The sequence below is a fragment of the Prunus persica genome, chromosome G6, assembly GCF_000346465.2.
Source record: "Prunus persica cultivar Lovell chromosome G6, Prunus_persica_NCBIv2, whole genome shotgun sequence".
Classification (NCBI taxonomy): Eukaryota; Viridiplantae; Streptophyta; class Magnoliopsida; order Rosales; family Rosaceae; genus Prunus; species Prunus persica.
In genome coordinates this window covers 5,802,291-5,825,158 of record NC_034014.1, presented here as the reverse complement: position 1 = coordinate 5,825,158, position 22,868 = coordinate 5,802,291, and the positions used below count along the sequence as shown (strand labels likewise).

Here is a 22,868-nt window from a genome sequence, read left to right as displayed (position 1 = left end):
CGACGTATAAAATGAATAAATACGACGATAAATTTTATTGTACGATTTAAAGATAACGTAGTAGAACTATACGAGAATGACGTCGATATATTTATATTTTCCGTCGTTGTAAATTAATTTAATACGGCGATATTTTGTATTTTAAAGCCGTGGATTTGTTTGTAATTATACGGCGTCTTATACGAAAACCTCGTCGTGTTATTTTATGAGTAAAAACGGCAGTTTTTATTGAAATCGTCGTCTTTACTTTCTACGTCGGTCGATTCATAACTTCTGCCGTTCTTTGTTGGCATTGATTTTACACTGAGGAAATCTGTTTCAAATAGACGTCGGTTGTTTAATTATGTACGTCGTTGTTTTTGAACAGCCATTTGAAACTCCATTTTTTAGTTGTCTAAGGTTGTATTACACGACGGTGTTTTTAGAACCGTCGTCTTTTTATAAACCACGACGGTTTTCACTTAGACCGTCGTTGTTTTCTGGTCGTCTTTTTCACTTTTTGTAGTAGTGAAAGAATGGCTTGTATGTATCCATGAATTATTAATGCAAATTTTACAGATTGCAAGTTGGATACATTGATAATACACTGCACAGATTAATGTACCATAAGAACAGAATATGGGTATAGCAGTGATCAATATGATGCACGCCTGTTGCGTAACAAATGATATGGATTGAAGTCCCGAAAGGACAATCCTTTGACATGTCAATATTGATAATATGCACGCCTAATGCGTAGCAAATTATATGGGTTAAAGTCCCATAATATGGGTTAAAGTCCTAGAAATTAATTGACATGTATGTATTAATCTGTGGCATGCCTGCAGCATGACAGATATATGGGTGCACGCCTGTTGCGTAGCAAATGATATGGATTGAAATCCCGAAAGGACAATCCTTTGACATGTCAATATTGATATTATGCACGCCTAATGCGTAGCAAATTATATGGGTTAAAGTCCCAGAAATTAATTGACATGAATGTATTAATCTGTGGCATGCCTTCAGCATGACAGATATATGGGTTCTAAATGTTCCAACTCCCTAAATGGAGATTATCCACGCCCTACTGCTAAATAACGCTCTAATGGAGGTTATAATCCACATTCTCACATAATAAAAGTCCCATGAAGTGGCTTGGGTACCCAAAGGCAAATAAATGCTTATAATTGATGCATGCACATGCACATGAGAATGGTGGGATCATGAATTGATGAATGCCAATTTTTTTATTATTTTGGAGTAGCTACTCAAATCATCAATGGGCTGTGTTGATTGGAACCACGTTCAATTATTAAATTTCGACAATATTATTGGCCAAAATGGAATGAGGTAATTCCATTATAGATGAGAATGAACGTGAAAGAACAAACCCACAGTACGAACCCCAAAAGATGTTAATACTGAAATTTATACTTGGGTGTTCGGAATAAAAGGGAATATACCTGCTTTGTATGACACACTGTTTCTGGCAGAAACAAGGAATGTTGGGTTTTTCTCCATATTTACAGATTCAATTGTGCCCCCCCTTATTACACAATTACGGAGACCAACATATTATCTTTAAGGGTTATTAAATGCACGGAGCATATCGCCAGAAGCGATTTCCTAAAGATGTATAAATAGCTGGGTTAAAGCTATATAATGTGTCATAAAGTTTAATCCCTTTTAAACAAAATCCGTTGAGAGGATTGACATTGCATAAAACAAGTCCCTAAAGGACATGTGCTTGAAGCACAAAATTTGTACTCAATATTAATATGCATAAATTACCTCAGTGAGTACATTGATTATAATGTGATTGCAACACATTAAAGCTTCTGCAGAATTCGCGAAATATTTGTCTCGACTTAAGGATCGAGCATTATGCCAACGAGATTCTTGCTTATACTAAGAAAGTATTGAAGCATTTTTATGAGGATTATCCGTTGGACACTTTAATGATTTTCCGGAAGTATATTGGACCGGACATCATATTTTCCAGATAGGGCTCAACTCCATCACCATCATTTTGGGATGATGTGAGGTATATTTGATGCTATCTCCGCATAACACCATGTACGGGCATATTCTTTCAAGTGAACTTACAAATAGCCCAAGTTTTGTTAGAAACGCGGACTCTGAAAATTTCTATGATTTACATAGAGATAGCTCACTGGAAATATATTTACTTACTCAACTACGAGAATTATTAATGGCTATATCCTCCACTCACTCCGAAAGATTCTCACTCCAAAAGATAGTCGTGAAGACATCAGGGGGAGATATTAATCAGGGGGAGCATCTAGAAGTATGCTATACAGATTGCTGTACTCTTTTTTCTTCCTTCCATCAGTTTTCTACTTCACTGGGTTTTTCTCCAAGCAAGGTTTTAATGAGGCAACCAATCTAGGGACATGTGGTCTCCAATGGGGAGTGTTGTAAAAGAAGAATAAGTAAAGAAAAATAGGTGAAGCCCACATAGCCAACTAACATCCACTAAATCTAACCACACACCCACCAAACCAAACCACTACCCAATTGATTGAAGAATATTAATGATGTTGTTGATTGAAGAATATTAATGATGTTGTTGATTGAAGAATATTAATGATGTTGTTGATTGAAGAATATTAATGATGTTGTCTACCACTTATATTGTGAGGTGAACAACCAATGTCTTAGGCCTATAAATAGATACTTCCATCAAGAGAAGTTTACACATATAGAAGAGGAAGAGAAGGAAGAATGAGGGTGAGTGAGTTGAGAAGAAAGAGAGCAAGAGAGAAATTCTCCAAGAGAGAAAATTGAGTGAGCCATACATATTGTAAACACAAAGTTGTAGCCCTATTATTTTACATAGTGAAAAAGTTACTGCTGCTGCTCTCCGGGGATATAGGCATAGCCGAACCTCGTTAAATACTGTGTCTCATCTACTTTACGTGCAGCTCAATATTCGCATATATACCAGTTCATTTTATAACAGGTGTATGCAATCTAGACTTGTTTGAACTTTTAAAATGTCCATCTAAATGTGGGTGTATTCAATTAGGACTTGAAAAGTCCAAATAAATTTACCTGTATTCAAAAGGAGATAGATTTGGAAGGATTTAATTAAGTGTCGGAGTTTGGGGAATTTGCAGGGTTTAGGTATAAATAATAAAGGCCAACATAAGTCCAACCCCCACCCCAAAGATTTCAAACGACATGTTTTTTTTCTTCTCTCTGTGTTAGAAATTTTTCCATCGTTTGGCAAACAATGCACTAAGCCATGCATAGACCTTGGTGGTTACAAGCGTCTTGTATTAAGCAAAGCTCCTCCATTAGTGATTTCTTCAAATCAACCAGTTGGACTTGCTGGGCGGAAAGCTCGGCTAGAGATTTCTCGATCTTCGATAACTTCCCCTAGAGATCATCACGGCCTGAAGCCAAAGTCAAGGTGGTGGAAGGTTGAGATATATTTCCATCACCCATAACACTACCAGATGATAGGGCCCTTGCTTTTTGGACAAAGGGTTGTTTTAAAAATAAATTAAATTAAATTTTTGGACGAAGAGTTTGCTGTTTGTGAACAAAATCATTGTTTAGGTATGAAAGTTTCCAACTCGTAGAAATTTCAAAGGGATCATTGTTTACGTATGAAATTCATTGTTTAGGTTTGAATAAAGTTTCCAACTCGTGGAAATTTCAAAGGGAAATTCATTGTTGTGCACACAAGTAGAGGAATAATTTGGGAAAAAAGAAAAAGAAAAAAAAAGGATGGTTGACTAATGGCTAGGTCAAGATAGTTTAAAGAAAATAGTGTTGGGAAGAAAGAGTGATAAAAGAAAATAGTATTGGGAAGTCTATGCAAATATATTTGAATCTATAACAAAAGTTCATACAAAAGTAAGGAAGTTTATAATAAAAGCCTATACAAGTTTATTAAAAATCCGGGTAAAACCTATAGGCCTTGTTTGGTTCATGGGAAAAGAGCCTTGGGAATGAGAAATCAATTGCTTTTCTATGTTTGGTAAGTCCAGACATGAGAAATGGTTGCCTGACACATGAGAAAGTAGGGGGAAAGTGAAGCCCTCCTCTCAACTTGGGTTTTGTTTTCCCTCATCATAGAAAAGTTCGGGAAAATGGGTCAACATTCAATGCACATTTTTCATGACCATTTTGTCCCCATTAACAATTTAAAATTACAATGTATCATTAAATGCATTCTTTTTTTATTTTATTTAATATGGGTATAATTGAAAAATTATACAAACTTTGTTTTCCATTCTTACTCAAAACAAACATGGAAAATGAAACAAAGTAAAATCTCCGGGTTACTTTCCCGGCATTACCAAACGTGAGAAAGGAATCTTGCATGTCTCATCCCTTGAGAAATGACATGGGAAGTAATTTCTCCTTAAATTCGTTCAGTGAACCAAACGGAGCCTAGGAGTTATACAATTCCAAAAAATCTGTCACGTAAAAAAAATCTTTCAAAATCATACAATCCTAATTGAATACACTCCTTAAGGGGAAAGAGATATTTTCTATATAAAATATTCCATATTAGTACCATCTTCTCACAACTAAGCTATAGCCATGGCACTTGAGCTAGTCCTACTCATGATCCTCTTTCTTCTCTTAGCTATCCTTCTTATTCTCTTCCCAATCCTAACCTCCAAAATATTCCAAACCCACCTTCACCTCCCTCCAAGCCCCTTAGCTCTACCCATCATAGATCACTACCATCTCCTCGGCCCTCTCATCCACCGCACCTTCCACAACCTCTCTCTCCGCTTCGGCCCCTTATTCTCCCTCTGCCTCGGCTCGCTCCAATGCTTTGTCGTTTCCTCAGCGGACCTAGCGAAAGAGTTCCTCAGCACCCATGAGCTCTCCTTCATATCCCATGCTCAGTCCCTCGCCATTGAAAGCATAACCTACAATGCTTCCCTTGCATTTGCACCCTATGGACCTTACTGGAAGTTCATCAAGAAACTGACATTGAAAGAGCTTCTAGGAAACCATAGCATCAACAACTTAGTTTCCATTCGAACCCAAGAGTATCTTAGGCTTCTGAGGTTCTTGGGCAAGAAAGCTGAGAGTGGTGAAGCTGTGAATCTCACTGAGGAGTTTCCGAAGCTTTGGAACAATGTGATCTTGCAGATGATTGTTGGGAATCGGGGTTTGAGCGCCGAAGGTAGGGTGGTGCTGGCGGAGGAGGCGGGGGTGTTGGTGCGGCAGGCCACGAGGCTTTTTGGAGAGGTGAGTTTGTGCGATTTTTTTTGGGCTTGTAAGAAGTTGGATTTGGGAGGGTTTGTGAAGAGAATTGAGGAGACGCGTAGGAGGTTTGATGTGTTGGTGGAGAAGGTAATTAGGGAACGAGAAGAGCTGAGAAAGAAGGAACGGATGGAAGAGAAGGAGGAAGTCAAGGATTTTCTTGCTACATTGCTTGATATGTTGGAGGATGGGAGTGCTGAGGTTGAATTTACAAGACTTCACATTAAGGCTCTAATTACGGTAATGATATCTATTTATAATTCTTAATCTTTTTTTTTTTTGAGAAATTCTATGATTGCATTCATAATTCAGCCAAAAAAGCCACTAGCCATAAAGGTCCAATACAAACTAGCCACAAAAGGGCCATTACAATAACGGAGCAGTCTAATATCAAAATTAAGAAAATCAGGTATGTCTCCACCAACGATCAGGCAAGATCGAAGAAACTCTGGCATAGGCATCCCAACTAAGATTGCAAACTTAGAATAATAAAAAAAAAGATAAAGCTTGAAAAAATCAAGTCATAACAATATAAATAAAACTCTCACCAAGGAGAGATGAAAAGCTCTCACAAAGGAGAGATGAAAAACTCTCACAAAAGGAGAGGTGAAAACTACACAGAGAACCCAAAGAGTCTCTGCAACTTATTCCAAACATAAAGAAATTGCAAAAAAGATGGTGGTGGAGATCTGACGCCGAAATACAGGTGAAGGTCCGACGCTGAGCCGCAGCCGCCACTAATGGTTGGATGAAAATCATAGCAAAACTAAGACAAATAGGAAAAACCCTTTGTCTTTGAAAATGGGGGAAGAGGTGAAAGGAGGAAGAGAGGAAGAGAAGAGAGGAGAGGGGGGGAAGAACAATGGCTTCTTCCCCCCTCAAGGTGGAAAAAGGCTCTAAAAGTGTTTTTTTGGGAGAAAGGGGGCTAGGGTTTTTTTTATAATTCTTAATCTAGGTGTGGGGAGATTTAAGACAAAAAATTATTTATTTCATTCAAGTTTTTCCTTTCATTGCATATAGCACAAGAAGAAACCATATGGGAAAACGTATAGAACCCATCGCCATGAGTTTGAACTTTGGAGATTTTATATGTTGAAGAAAACAAAGGATTGATAATTAAATCTTTTGAGAATATTTATAGAGATAATCAATTCCAGTCGTTGATTCTTCATAATGATTTACAACTTTGCTTCTCTATATTCTTGGTGTATGTAGAAATGTATTCTGTGAAGTCAAAGTACAGATATTTTACTGGTATATGAGTAGGTTTGCCTTGGCAATGTATTCTAGATCTAGGATGACGTTTTACTTTACTAAAATCAACATAAATATTCTTTTCAGGATTTATTCATGGCTGAAACTGACACAAATGCAATTTCACTAGAGTGGGCATTGGCAGAGCTCATCAACCACCCAAGAGTGCTCAAGAAAGCAAAGGAGGAGATCCATCGAGCCGTCGGAAATCGAAGAGTAGCCGGAGATTCGGATGTTCCAAATCTTCCATACATCCAAGCCATCATAAAAGAAACATTTAGACTACATCCACCAGTGCCTTTGGTCACGAGAAACTCTGTACAACAATGTAAGATTGGGGGATATGACATCCCTACAAACACAATGCTACATGTGAATGTTTGGGCCATTGGAAGGGACCCAAAGAACTGGGAAAGCCCACTGGACTTCTGGCTTGAAAGATTCTTACAACTCGGTGAGGACGATGGCCAGATGAGTGCAGTGGACGTTGATGTTAGGGGCCAACATTTTCATCTCATGCCATTTGGGTCTGGGAGGAGGGTGTGTCGTGGTATGAACTTGGCCATGAAAATGTTGCCTGGGGTACTTGCGGCTTTGATTCAGTGCTTCGATTGGAAGGTTGATGGGTCTGATTGCAAGAAGATGAATGGTGATGATGTTCTTGAAATGGATGAACGGCCTGGATTTACTGCTCCGAGGGCGCATGATCTTGTATGCGTTCCCGTTGCCCGCTTCAGCCCACTCAACATCCTTGACCCATAAGGCAAACTTTTTTATTTATATGTTGGTCATAAAAATATTCTGAAAGTTTATTGTGTGTGTGTTGTAGTAATACCCGCAAAGGGAAAATAACTTTAATGTTTCTTTGTATTTTACAGCTTTAATGAGAAAGAAATAGCTTCTGTTTTTCTTAGTTCTGATGGGCAAAAATAGTAAATGATAAGGCTAACAAAGTAATGCATATTTTGATATTATGAGGCAAGGAGATTTTGAGGTTAGAGTTTAATGTTATTGATCATTGGTTTAGGGTATGTTGTACGGATATTGACTTGAACACAATACATGTCAGATACGTTATGATATCTGATAGACACAACAAGCATTAGAAAACGATCAAATATTTTATTTTAGGTAGAATAATAGAAGAGTAACATCAATGTATTGCCAATCTTTTCATTTTGTGTCATTTATTATCTTTAAGCTTTATATATTATTATTCTTTTAAAATTCAGTATGAAATGAAAGCAGAGATATAAGTTATAATTGGGTTTTAAAGCACAGAGAAATAAGCGCGAAAATAAATCCTGGCGATAAACAAATTGTTCCCTTTTCCTGCTTCCATGTTCCATTCAAGAGCCAGAGCGATCAATCAAGCACAAGCAAACCTTCTTCGCCATTGCAGCAATCCCATACAAGCCCAACAGCCATACCACACTTTCCGTCCCAACAAACCCAAGACCAAGCCCCGCCGCGAACGACTTCACAGAGACACCACAAAGCTTCGCAGGCCCATCCCTTTCGTCTCCGATGTCAAAGAAGTTGAAGACCCAGAAGAAGGCTTGTCTCTCTTCTACGAGTACCACCAAATGGGCTTCAAGCACGACTACCCTTCTTACTCCGCTCTTCTCTACAAGCTCGCTCGTTCTCGAAACTTTGAAGCCGTCGAGACCATTCTCGGCCATGTACGAGATCGAAACATTCATTGCAAAGATACACTTTTCATTGCTCTGATTCAACATTATGGGAAGGCCAATTTGGTAGAGAAAGCCATTGAGCTTTTTAACCAGATGCCTTCTTTTAATTGTGTCCGTACATTGCAGGCCTTCAATGCCCTCCTTAATGTGCTTGTTGATAGCGGTAGGTTTGTGGAAGCGGATGAGATTTTTGGTCGGTGTTCTAAAATGGGTCTTCGGCCGAATTCGATTTCGTATAATATTATGATGAAGGGGTGGCTTCAAAAGGGTGATGGAGAAGAAGCTTGCAAGGTGTTTGATGAAATGCTTGAGAAAAAAGTGCAACCTAGTGTTGTGACGTATAATAGTCTTATAGGGTTTTTTGGTAGGAAGGGTGAGTTGGAGAAAGCTAATGGTTTGCTTGAGGACATGAAACAGAAAGGGAAGTACCCAAATGCTGTAACATATGCATTGTTGATGGAAGGTTTCTGCATGCTAGGAAAGCATGAGGAAGCAAAGAAGATGATGTTTGATATGGAGTATCGGGGTTGTAAACCACGGCTTCTGAATTATGGTGTTTTGATGAGTGATCTTGGAAGGAGAGGAAAGATTGATGAGGCAAAATCTTTACTTCAAGAGATGAAGAAAAGGCGGTTTAAGCCAGATGTAGTGCTGTATAACATATTGATTAACTTTCTGTGCAAGGAAGGTAGGGCTGCAGAGGCTTATAAAGTCTTGATTGAAATGCAAGTTGGAGGCTGTGTGCCTAATGCAGCTACATACAGGATGATGGTTGATGGGTTTTGTCAGATTGAAGATTTTGAGGGAGGTTTGAAGGTTTTGATTGCAATGTTGACAAGTAGACATTGTCCTCGTTTAGAAACATTTGAATGTTTGGTTACGGGTCTAGTAAAGTGTGGGAAAATTGATGATGCTTTTGTTGTCTTGGAGGAGATGGAAAAGAGAAATATGCAATTTTGTTTTGAAGCTTGGGAAGCTCTAGTTGTGGATGCTTGTGGTGAGAATGTTGTTGCAGGGGAGGTTGTGACTGAACTAATCTCGGTCCATTAATGGTCATCAAGGAAGAAATGAACACATGCCATTTTGGCGTGACTTCTGTAGCTCTTTCAATCCCCCCATCCCGCACAGAGACAACGCAATAAAGATTGGTGGCAAGCCCCTTGTCCCACATTTTTAATGGGTGCTTTTAGCAATTATTGAGCTTTACCATCCTGGAGTGTCGTACTAATATCGTATGATAGTTTAGTTCAATGGAAAAAGAAAAAAGAAAAACTTTATCCACAAGAGAATCATAGTGCTGCATGACCCATGGCTTGGAGCAAGAAGAAATGTGCTCGTTTGGCTGATGGGAAGGAGAACTTTTTTTCTAAGGTATTGGAAGCTCTAGTCTGTGATGTTTGTAAAACAGAACTAAGCTATGCCCACTGGTAGACTTCACCAGAAAGAGGAAACTTTGTTTAAGAATTGAAACATTTCATCAATATTACGGGTGCTTGATGCCAAATGTAGGTTTCAGAAAGCTCACTATGCTTGCGGTTGTTCAAATAAAGGTTACATAAGCATGTAAGCTGAGTTAAATCTATGACCACTGCAGTATTCAGGGAAGAGAGGAAGTTTTGTTCAAGAATCAAACTGTTGATGCGAGCGAAGCCTTGTTTCTGGGGAAGCTCTAGTTAGGAATGCTCCTGGTGCAAATAGAGGTTTGACAGGCATGTAAAATTGAAGTTATCTTTACCCACTTGTGGGCTTCGGCGAAGAGAGGAAGCTTTATAAAAGTTTGTCAATATTTTGGAATGTCGATGCCAAGTCCTTTGTCTAACTTTTAATGGGGGAACACTTCCATGTCGACCATGAAAATGCATATCTTACCTCTATTTCGGTTTTTGAGTTAATGTGCAGTAAAAAGTTACCTCGTCTCTGTGCCGATGAGGAAATATACATTCTGAAATTAAAAAATTGTTGGCTTGTTCTTCTTTTCTTGCTATGAATTTACTAGACAACATGGAGATTAGTAGAAGCAAAAATATTACTGATCCAAGAATTAAAAAATTAATTAAAATTAAGAAGAAAGAGGAGTTGGTCATCACTGCTTATAAGTCCTAAACAAAACTAAGGTTTTAATTAAGTGTACATTATGTCTCAACCAATACATCAGTACCAGAAATGCAAGTCCACCTACTCCATGTTATCAACTCCATCTCATGATTTGACCTTAAACTTCTTAAAACTCATAGTATATATAGCCAGCCAAACTGCCTTGATTCATCATCAATCCATCAAACAAAACATTCTCAATATCACAAACTGTTCTTATATTTTCTCCCTTTCCTCCCAATCCCATGGCAACCCGAAAGTCGATTCCCTTGCCCCTCAAGCTAAAAATCTGGCTAGTTTTTCTTGCTCTAGCCATTCCATCCATCACCCTGGCCCGAATCCTGGATGAGGAAAACCCTGCAACCCCTGAGGAACCTGATACAACTCCAACACAGACACCTCTTTCCAATGTTGCTCCTGCTGCAGCTACTAGTGCCACAGTTTCCAATTCAGAGGCCTACCATCCATTAACCTTCTTCTTGCATGACATTATTGGTGGATCAAACCCCTCAGCCAGGGCAGTCACTGGGATTGTGACCAATCCAGCAGTCAATGGCCAAGTCCCCTTTGCCAAACCCAATGGAGCAGTTGTCCCAATTGGGAATGGCATTCCTCAGAACAACAACAACAATGGAATTATCAACAACAACAATGTCCCCTTCTTCACTGGCCTTGGTGGAAACACAGCTAGCAACTTGATCCAAAACAACGGGAACAACAACATCATCGGCGGCAACGGGCTCCCATACCTAAATGGGGCTCAGCTCCCTCCAGGCATAACCCTTCAAAAGCTCATGTTTGGGACACTTACAGTGTTTGATGATGAGCTGACTGAAGGGCATGAGCTTGGCTCTGGCTTGCTTGGCAAGGCACAAGGGTTCTATGTGGCAAGTTCTGAAGATGGCAGCAGCCAGACCATTGCTTTCACTGCCATGTTTCAGAGTGGTGGTTATGCTGACAGCCTCACCTTCTTCGGTGTGCATCTCGTGGCGGCATCGGAGTCTCATCTTGCAGTCATGGGAGGCACCGGAAAGTATCTCAATGCAAAGGGCTATGCTCTGGTCAAGACCATTCCTGCTACAAATCAGCATAATACCGATGGAGTTGACACTGTGCTGCAGTTTACTGCGTATCTTACTTACTAGTGTGTGCTGAGATTTTAAAAGAAGTTGTCATGTGTTTGCTAAATTTAGTCTCTGCACCAGAGATGTATGTGATCAGGAAGGATTTGTGATTTAAATTGCACAAATGATTGTATTTACATGCAAATCATGTATGCTTCTAAAGTAAACATTAATCAGAGATTAATTCCTTTTCAACTACCTTGGCCTTCACCACCGTCCAATACTACAAAGTTCCTGGGATCTTCCATTGGTTTTCCTTTTTTGCAAGTTCTAAAACAATTTAACTAGTCTCCCACTTAGGTTGAGAGATGGGAATTGCATTAATTAAATACATTTGCCTCGCTTTAGATAAGTACCTAACTAATGTTTATCATTTGGCACAGCACCGAGGTGTCTGAACATAAAATTCACACATGGAGGATGAAAGTGGTTAAGTTCGAGACAGTTTAAGTGAAACAAGGGCGGAAACACGTGGAGCCCAACAATGAATAGGAGCCAAGAGGTGGAACTTTTGTTAGCCATTTTGTGTTTGTAGGCTTTGTATTGTAATTTGTATTAGTTAAAACATGAAAGTGGATTCAACAAGTACAAGAACAACAGTAAAGCAGATGTAGCTGTGAAGTGTAATTGGTTGACCAAACCTTCATTATCCCCTATGATGGAGTTGCTCTGAGACTGGGAACATGTATTTTGTAATCGGGTCTATGCACCCTTGCCCACCCAAAGCATACCATGTGGACCCAACATAATATTTTGGCCCTGAACCAGCTTTTAAAGATCAAGTAGCCCATTTACGATTGGGTTGGTTAAAAAGAATGTGACCCAAGATTAATGGGTTCAATTCAACTTATTGCAGGCCCAATTACCAATTGTTCGTGGTCAGGTTAGAAAATATCCATCCAATACATAATGAACGCTCCACTGAAGCTTGATGGTTACAACTTACAATAATGGTGGTTGCAACCAACAAAGGAGTAATTATAATTAAATTAAACAAAAATTAAACAAAAATACATAAAAATTAGGCTCTCCATCCATGTTATAATTAAATTCATTACTTTCCCATGAGGAAGGAAAACAAAACCCAAGTTGAGAGGATGACTTCACTTTTCACCTTACTTTCTCATAAACCAGGCAACGATTTATCATACCTAGACTTAACAAACATGGAAAAACAATTGATTTCTCATTCTCAAGTCTCATTTCCCATGAACCAAATGAGGCCTTAGCTAATTGTTGACACCTGGACTCACTTAAACACTGTTAAGTCAAAAAAATGAAAGTAAAAGTAAAAGTAAAAAAAATAGAAGAAACAAAAAAAAAAAAAGATTCATTATTATATCCAATATAGAGGTCCAAATTATAAAAATACTCTATATAAAATGGACTTTAGAAACACACCCAAATCTCATTTTCAACATAACAAAGAGGCTTTTAACTTCTTATAAATTACAAAATTGCTATAGATTTCTTAAAACAAGCCCTACCCCAAAACCTTATAAAAAATTCAAAACACTCAATAGGGCATCAGAGTCACTTAATAATTAAAATTAAATTAAATAGAGCCACATGTTTTTTTTTTTTTAATTTGTTTATAAAAATTAAATAGTGTAAAATTTATTTATATTTTTTATGCTAAGAATGAGAATATAACTAAATATCTCAAAAAAAAAAAAAGCCCAGCAAACAACCACCAGACCACCCACACGACACCACAAACCGACCTCCCCTCCTCACCTCACCACTAGCCACATATTCAACATTCTTCATAACCACAGCATTCCAATTTCATAAATTCAATAATTTAGAAAACCTCGAAAACCCAATTCCAAAAATTCCACTACTTTTTATAACCCAGCAGACCTAATTCCACAAATTCAATCATTTTCAAAACCCAGCAACCCAATTTCACAATTGCAATAATTTTCAAAACCTAGCAAGAGGGCCAAGAACGAGAAGGAACTTGCGCATAACATCATTGTAGCACTTGAGCATGTCAGGGTTTAGGTACATCACAGGTGGTTCTTGTTAGGTTTGGTGGAGTGTGCGGTGGCTACTGAACTGAAACTTTTCATTTTCTAATTTTTTAACAACATTTTTTGGACTCAACAATGTTAAGTTAGGGTTAAAAAGTTTTAAGTGAATGTCCAGGTGTGAATAATTAAAGGGTATTTTAGGAATAATGGTGGGTGCAAAGATAATGTTTTATTTTTTTAAATTTAAATGGTGGATGGAAAAATAAGGTGGATGAGAAAATAGGAATTATTAGGCGGATGAACAGCTTGCTATCTCTGACTTTCTCTCTCCTCGTGAAAGGAAAACTCCTCTATTAATATTAGGCTTATTTGTTGAAAGGAAAATGCTAGGGAGACCAACTTTAGATACCAACTTGTGTACCAACTCTCTAATAGAGTCTGAGACCCATTGTATTGGTGGGCTCCACCTCTATTAGAGAGTTGGTACACAAGTTGGTATCTAAAGTTGGTCTCCCTAGCATGACCCAAAAAATGCCTCTTATGGGTTCCAAATATTCTCAATTTGTCCTTTGACGTTTTACATGACTCAATTTCCCTTCTGAACTTCCATTATGTGACTGAGGTTGTCCCATTCCATTAGTTTTCATATAAAAATGGTTAAATCGCTGATGTGGCATGGGTATGTTGGTAATTTTAACTATTAAAAATTTTAAAAAATCAAATTAAATATAAAAAAAGGTTTGAAATTATTCAAAATCAAATATGTAAAATTATGAAATAACATAAAAATTATAATTTAAAAAAAACAAAAAAGAATTGAGTTGCGAGATCTAGTCTCCCACCTCAGAATTACGACCATTGATCTTGAGCTTCGGGTAGTGGTTGATGAGCTCTTCGTCCGTAAACTTGAACCGAAACCTTAAGTCCCGTTTGGTTCACGGAATGAATTTGAGGGAAAATCATTTCCCATGTCATTTCCCAAGCGATGGGAAATGAAAGATTCCTTTCCTACATTTGATAATAACGGGAAAGTAATCGGGAGATATCATTTTATTTCCTTTCCCATGTGTTGTTTTGAGTATGAATGGAAAATAAAATTTGTATAAATTTTCAATTATACCCATATTAAATCAAATAAAAAAAAAGAATGCATTTAATGATATATTGTAATTCTAAATTGTTAATGGGGACAAAATGTTCATGAAAAATATTTATTTAATATTGACTTATTTTTCCAAACTTTCCCATGAGGAGAGAAAACAAAACCCAAGTTGAGAGGATGACTTCACTTTCCCCCCTACTTTTCTATGGGCCAGGCAATGATTTCCCATGCCTGGACTTACCAAACATGGGAAAGTAATTGATTTTCCATTCCTAAGTCTCATTTCCCATGAACCAAACGGGGCCCAGAGGTAATGATCCATTGATAAAACCACCAAGTCTAATGAGTGATCTTCTTCGTCCCTCACTTTGTGTGTGATCTATTCCAACAGTGGGTGTAATATGTTGGAAATCACAAAGGGCATTTCAACAAATAAGCCTTAATATTATTCAGGAGATGATTTGGACTCTTCGTCCCACACATCTGTTGAAGTCTTAAAAGTCAGTACGGCGATGCAGCCAAAGCAGAGGCATCATGAGCTATATTATTATGGGAAAGCTTAGGCGTAATGTGTTAATTTTGCCCTGAAATTCCGTTTCCACTAATAAAAACATGTTTTCACTATTTCGGTTGCATTACAGAATAGTTTCGATTTTCTACATCATTCACCCTCCCTACCTTTTCGTGTAGAGTGGCAAGTACAAATTGAAGCAACCATGTTGTTCCTTCTAAATCGATTACTTTGCAGCCTTGCCAGAAGCCTTGAAAAGGAAAAAGATTATAATAATACAAGAAGTTATAAAGATGTAGGCTGTTGTTCTGCAAATGCAGCTCATTCATAGAGGTCATGAATGAGGAAATCTTCCACTGCACCAAATAGAAAAAAGACACAAAATTGAACTTGTGCTATTCATATTCTCTATTGGGTATCAAAATCCAAGAGACCCCAAATAGAAATTTATGTACTTTTGTTGTAAAAGAATAAACATGTGGAGCCCACTAACTATTCATTACTATTCATTTGGAGACTTTTGGTAGAGTTTGTCTGTCACGGGTGAATAGTAAATAGTGATGAATATTGATTATTTCAGCCTATAAATAAGAAGAGAAACGGAAAGAGAAGAGAAGAAAAAAAGGGAGAAACGGGGAGAAGAAAAGGAAAGGAGGAAAGAGAGAAGAAAAGGAAAGGAGGAAAGAGAGAAGAAAAGGAAAGGAGGAAAGAGAGAAGAAAGAGAAAGGAAGAAAGAGAAGAAGAAAAGAGGAAAGAGAGTCAGGCAGAGAAGAGGAAGAGAAGGAAGAAATAGGGTGAGTGAGCAGAGAGAAAATTCAGTGAGCCTTACATATTGTAAACTCTAAAGTTGTAGCCCTATTATTTTACATAGTGGAAAAGTTACTACTGCTGCTCTCCGGGGATGTAGGCATAGCCGAACCTCGTTAAATACTGTGTCTCATCTACTTTACGTGGAGCTCAATATTCGCACATATTCCAGGTCATTTTATAACACGTTATCAGCACGAGAAGCTCTCAGGTATAATTTTTGTACTGCACTATTATTTATACTACTAACCATTATGTTGATGTAAAGAAGAAAAGCCAACGCATCTAGCTTTCCACTAATATATCAGTATAATATATATATATATTATATATATGAAAAGTTGATGGTAATATAATATACTATATTTATCTGCTTTTCTATTACTAACCATTAACAAAAATGGACCCTTGGTAATACTAAACATATTATCAGTGGGAGACCGTTACTAATACTAACACTTTCCTTATCTTGTTCAGTGGTGGTTTTTATTCCCACATTTATTTTATTTACTTTATGGTGTAGGTTTATTACCCATACAACAGTATTTATTTAAAAGGGTGGTGCGGATTTATCGCCCACGCCTTTGCTTTTATTTAAATGTATGGAGCAGAATTAGTGCCCATACAAGTACGTTTATTTTATCGCAAATTTACTTTTACTTAAAGTATTATTTATGGTATGGTGTAGGTTTATTACCCATACGACAATATTTATTTAAAGGGTGGTGCGGGTTTATGGTCCACGCCTTTGCTTTTATTTAAATGTATAGAGCAGAATTAGTGCCCATACAAGCACGTTTACTTTACCGCACATTTAATTTTATTTAAGGTATGGTGCGGGATTAACATCCATACAGCAAGCTTTTAATTTATTTAAGGTATAGTGCTGGATTAACGTCCATACAGCAAGCAATTTAATTTATGAATTTAATTTACTGCACATTTACATTTATTTAAAAGGGTGGTGCGGGTTTATCGTCCACGCCTTTACTTTTATTTAAATGTATGGTGCGGGTTTATCGTCCATATCAGTAATTTATTTACCAGCAATTTATTTTATGGATTAATTGTGCTGTATGATGAGTTTTTACAGTATGCAGATCAGGACCAGAAGTTCCTTGATCCTCATCATACAATTACATCAGGACTTGAAGATCCTTGATGATGATATTAATATGAGAGCTGGCAGTCTCTCCGGTACTGTATTTGTAAACATGTGATCGAAATTAAGGGTCCTTGATCCCTGACATGTAAATAAGGACCTAGAGTTCCTTAATGATGTAACAGTACCGTATTGATTCATAGTGCCGTACACATTGATGATAACTGTACTGGCAGATGAATAGATACGTATTCATGACTTGATGAATAGTACTATTCACATGAATAGTGACGTATGCATAAATATGAACCATTTTGGGTAAACCGTCACTATATACAAAATGGAACCTGAAATTTCATAGTGCCGTACACATTGATGATAACTGTACTGGCAGATGAATAGATACGTATTCATGACTTGATGAATAGTACTATTCACATGAATAGTGACGTATGCATAAATATTAACCATTTTGGGTAAACCGTCACTATATACAAAAGGGAACCTGCAGTTCCTTAAACTCATGGATGAACAATTAAATGAGATGCCAGAAGTTCCTCCAAATATGGACAATTATGTAAGGGCTTGAAGTCCCGAAATATGTACAGAAAATTGTAAAAATGTCCATACCATGAGAATATGTGGCTTTGGCCTGAAGTTCAAAATTTAACAGTGTTGAGAACCTGAAGTTCCAACAATTAAATGGACAACCCTTGAGGTATTATTGCAAATTGTGGTATGCCACATATTTCTTTGGCATAAGAAGATGATGAATTTAAAGTTCGATTTTGTTATAATCGACACCTCAAGGAAGAAATATATTTTGTGAATTCCGGTTGTTAAGAATACACCGCGAAATGGATAATATCAATATAAACCTCAAATAATGAATTGAGGCTCCCCACATATTTTGTTATATCTGGGCCGGAAGCCCATGGATCCAATTATATGAGAGATCCTAAACTTGAAGTTGTGGGTATATAGTAGTTAATGCTCTTCACTACTATATTGCGATATTATCATGGCTTTTACTCAATTCACATTTCATGTCCATTTGAAAAGGGCAAATAAATTCTGAGTTTGTGCCCAGGCCAAAAGTTCCGGGCCACCATGCAATTTGGGAGAGACAATGTGGTTATTTGAACCTATAAGGCACAAGGTTCCAAACCGTCATTTTGAAAAGACGTAAAAACCACAGGTGCAAGTTTAAGAATGTGCGCAATTATTATTACAAGAACATACAACAGATAGATTTTTTCCACCTGCAATGAAGGTGCAGGCCCTGTAAAATCTATAAAATTACATTATGTTCTGGAAGCCTCTGAAGGAAGAGTACGGCGCCTCTTAAGCTTGGCCATGAGCTTCTCGTGGTCTCCCAAAATTCTTTCATTGGAGACCTGCAGCATGTCTAGCCTTCTCAGTGTATCAACAGAGTACGAACTCACCAGTTTCAACAAGGAATTATTCTCTCCTTTAAGTTTCTCAACCTCCTGTTGAGACTCATGAAGCATTCTTTGAAGAGACGAATTTTCAGCTGTCAGCTTCTCAACCTCGTTTGCTCTAGCACGCAAACGATCAGCCATGTTAGAAACAGAAGCAGCACTCTGAATGCTAAAAGTCATTGAGTCATCAATAGCCTCTTCCTCAGACCTCCCTGTTAACAGCATTTCATCCATCGGAGTAATGAAATTCCTAGCTACTATGACAGCAGTAGCATCATTCATCATCACAGAATCATTAACTGTGAGATGACGATTTTGGGATACAAAGGATGGACGCCAAACTTGGGCATCATTGGTAGTTGTGGGAGCATCATTTAAATTGAAATAATTTGGGCAGGAAGAAGAGGAAGCCATTTTTAAGAAGGTTTCGAAGAAAGTCTCAGGAAAACTAAAGTTTCAGAAAATGAAGAAATTTGAGTTGAAACGCAGTTGCTCCAATCAAGTTTTGCAAAGGCCATATCTATAGGAGGAAATATGGCTACTGTTTTTCAGGACCCCAATATCTTCTCGAATCCCCATATTATCTTTTTCTTTCCTAGAGTCCAAAACTTCACGTGGCCTCTAATAATGCCTGTCGGCACTTTCGGCGTTTTCAAGTATTATTTTCAAAGCCGATCTTGCTTTACGGATTTCACGGAGCTACTTTTTCAAAAGCATCCCGAGAATCTCGCAATTTTCCTATGGTTAATTTGAAATTCACCGGTTCTACCTATTCATTGTATTTGTGTATAAATGTGTTACTAACGAAATTTTCTTTGCAGAAGACATCCAGTTTACTCCATACCTAGTGATGCGATATCTACTTGTTTTTCTTATCAGTAAGCACTCAATATGCCCGAGAAGCAAGACTATCTCTGATCATCCATTCAGGAAGCAAGACTATCCCTGATCATGTTTCCGCTACATCAGGGAACTGTGAAGGCGACCTTATGCTCTAATCTCCGGAAGTCCTTCTAGACTAGGAGATATGAGAGCTTATTGTCTGCTCCCACCAGCTTCCTTCCCTGATTGCTTAGCTTACCTTGCAATCAATATCACAATTTTTGTATCTTTTCTTTCTTTTTATAACTCTCTGTTCATAAGAGATTTTATTTCTTTAGAATGAACATCTGAAGAATGAATCCATGCAGTGATCCTAACTCTGAGAGTTATTTGTTTTTGACAGAGAAGAGAATTGTGATTTTTGCTCTTGCAGGATATAACAAGATCATCAAGCGATACTTTATATTTACTGGGCCGATACGAGCTTGAATGATACTTGAGAAAAGTTTCTCCCACCTAAGGATGTAAGCAATACTTGTGTTATTTTATGCTTATATACCTATTTGATATTTTATCTTGAAAGGTAACCAAATGGGGAGATAAGTCCGTTCCAAAAGAATGGCTTGTATGTATCCATGAATTATTAACGCAAATTTTACAGATTGTAAGTTGGATACATTGATAATACACTGCACAGATTAAAGTCTCATAAGAACAGAATATGGGTATAGCAGTGATCAATATGGTGCACGCCTGTTGCGTAGCAAATGATATGGATTGAAGTCCCGAAAGGACAATCCTTTGACATGTCAATATTGATATTATGCACGCCTAATGCGTAGCAAATTATATGGGTTAAAGTCCCATAATATGAGTTAAAGTCCCAGAAATTCATTGACATGTATGTATTAATCTGTGGCATGCCTGCAGCATGACAGATATATGGGTTCTAAATGTTCCAACTCCCTAAATGGAGATTATCCACGCCCCACTATAAAATAACGCTTCATTGGAGGTTATAATCCACATTCTCACATAATAAAAGCCCCCTGAAGTGGCTTGGGTACCCAAAAGCAAAGAAATGCTTATAATTGATGCATGCACGTGCAAATGAGAATGGTGGGATCATGAATTGATGAATGACAATTTTTGATCATGAATTGATGAATGACAATTTTTGATTTTAGAGTAGCTACTCAAATCATCAATGGGCTGTGTTGATTGGAATCATGTTCAATTATTAAATGTCGACAATATTATTGGCCAAAATGGAACGAGGTAATTCCATTATAAATGAGAATGAACGTGAAAGAACAAACCCGCAATACGAACCCCAAAATTTGTTAATACTGAAATTTATACTTGGGTGTTCGGAATAAAAGGGAATATACCTACTTTGTATGACACAATGTTTCTGGCAGAAACAAGGAATGTTGGGTTTTCTCCATATTTACAGATTCAATTGTGCCCCCCTTATTACACAATTACGGAGACCAACATATTATCTTTAAGGGTTATTAAATGCACGGAGCATATCGCCAGAAGCGATTTTCCTAAAGATATATAAATAGCTGGGTAAAAGCTATATAATGTGTCATAAAGTTTAATCCCCTTTTTAGACAAAATCCGTTAAGCGGATTGACATTGCATAAAGCAAGTCCCTAAAGGACATGTGCTTGAAGCACAAAATTTGTACTCAATATTAATATGCATAAATTACCTCAATGAGTACATTGATTATAATGTGATTGCAACACATTAAAGCTTCTGCAGAATTCAAGAAATATTTGTCTCGACTTAAGGATCGAGCATTATGCCAACGAGATTCTTGCTTATACTAAGAAAGTATTGAAGCATTTTTATGAGGATTATCCGTTGGGCACTTTAAGGATTTTCCGGAAGTATATTGGACCGGACATCATATTTTCCAGATAAGGCTCAACTCCATCACCATCATTTTGGGATGATGTGAGGTATATTTGATGCTATTTCCGCATAACACCATGTATGGGCATATTCTTTCAAGTGAACTTATAAATAGCCCAAGCGTTATTAGATATGCAGACTCTGAAAATTTTTATGATTTCCATAGAGATAGCTTACTGGAAATATATTTACTATATGAATTGTTGGTGGCTACATCATTCACTCACTCAGAAAGATTCTTAATCCAAAAGATAGTCATGAAGACATCAGGGGGAGATATTAATCAGGGGGAGCATCCAGAAGTATGCTATACAGATTGTTGTACTTTTCTTTCCATCAGTTCTCTACCTTACTAGGTTTTCTCCAAGCAAGTCTTTAATGATACAACGGACATATCATTAGTGGTCTCCAAGGGGGAGTGTTGTAAAAGAATAAACATGTGGAGCCCACTAACTATTCATTACTATTCATTTGGAGACTTTTGGTAGAGTTTGTCTGTCACGGGTGAATAGTGAATAGTGATGAATAGTGATTATTTCAGCCTATAAATAAGAAGAGAAACGGAAAGAGAAGAGAAGAAAAAAAGGGAGAAACGGGGAGAAGAAAAGGAAAGGAGGAAAGAGAGAAGAAAAGGAAAGGAGGAAAGAGAGAAGAAAGAGAAAGGAGGAAAGAGAAGAAGAAAAGAGGAAAGAGAGTCAGGCAGAGAAGAGGAAGAGAAGGAAGAAATAGGGTGAGTGAGCAGAGAGAAAATTCAGTGAGCCTTACATATTGTAAACTCTAAAGTTGTAGCCCTATTATTTTACATAGTGGAAAAGTTACTACTGCTGCTCTCCGGGGATGTAGGCATAGCCGAACCTCGTTAAATACTGTGTCTCATCTACTTTACGTGGAGCTCAATATTCGCACATATTCCAGGTCATTTTATAACAACTTTATTATACTTTTTATTTTTTCTGTTGGGTGAAAAAGGTATATGCAAATATTTTGGGCTTGAGGCCCATCGTTTTGGGCCTTTGGAGTTAATAATACAAGTCGAAAGCCCACCAAAGGGTCCCTAAAACACTTTCGCTCTCAAACCAACACGGTTTATCTAAAGCTCGCATTTCGTTTGCAACTTGGATCCTCTCTTCCACTGTTTTGTTCTCAATCTCGGCAGCTACTACCCATTAACCGTTTCAGACACATAAAATGTAAATTCGTACCCCTGTTTCTTGCTCTCTCTTGTTCTTTAAATGAAGGTAACATGGGGATTCAATTTTTGCACTTCAAAAGTTTTAAGTTTCTGGGATTGAGCTTGAACTTGGATGCTTTTATGGTGATGGGTCATGCTCAAATCTCCCTTTTTTTTTTATTTTTTATCAGGGACCATCCAGTCAAGCTGTGTGCAGGTAAAGCTTGGACCTTTGTGACTGGTCTATTTAGGGAGGCTAGAGTATCTTTCAAGTGTTGATGCTTGCAAAGATGTAAGATTTTTCAATCCAAAAACTGATAGTATGGGACGACAGGAATCTGCGTCAAGTTGGGAGATTCAAATAGCTATGAATTCTTTTCTTTTGCTTCAGATTCGAAAAATCGGCCTAGGCGGGTCTAGGCGGCGCCTAGGCGGTTCTAGGCGGTTCTAGGCGCTAGGCGGGTCTGGGCGCCTGGGCGGGTCATTTTTTTTTCTTTTTTCCTGACTTTAAAAACCTCACGTTGTTGCTTCCTTCTCTCTCACGAGTCGACCACCACCACCAGGCCGCGACGACCCCATGCCCACACCCTCGACCTGCGACCCTC

General features: G+C 37.8%; 3 protein-coding genes across 3 annotated transcripts; all 3 read left to right on the top strand.

Annotated features, from left to right (window-relative positions):
• LOC18775628 (licodione synthase) lies at window positions 4,426–7,406 on the top strand. Its single transcript, XM_007208573.2, has 2 exons — window positions 4,426–5,478; window positions 6,580–7,406. The coding sequence occupies exons 1-2, from the start codon at window positions 4,561–4,563 to the stop codon at window positions 7,252–7,254; spliced, it is 1,593 nt and encodes a 530-aa protein (XP_007208635.1). The 5' UTR covers window positions 4,426–4,560; the 3' UTR covers window positions 7,255–7,406.
• LOC109949480 (pentatricopeptide repeat-containing protein At1g07740, mitochondrial-like) lies at window positions 7,744–10,110 on the top strand. The gene has a single exon (XM_020565151.1). The coding sequence runs from the start codon at window positions 7,833–7,835 to the stop codon at window positions 9,234–9,236; it is 1,404 nt and encodes a 467-aa protein (XP_020420740.1). The 5' UTR covers window positions 7,744–7,832; the 3' UTR covers window positions 9,237–10,110.
• On the top strand, window positions 10,455–11,599 carry LOC18773720 (dirigent protein 25). Its single transcript, XM_020566823.1, has one exon. It carries the CDS (start codon window positions 10,526–10,528, stop codon window positions 11,423–11,425), a length of 900 nt encoding a protein of 299 aa, XP_020422412.1. The 5' UTR covers window positions 10,455–10,525; the 3' UTR covers window positions 11,426–11,599.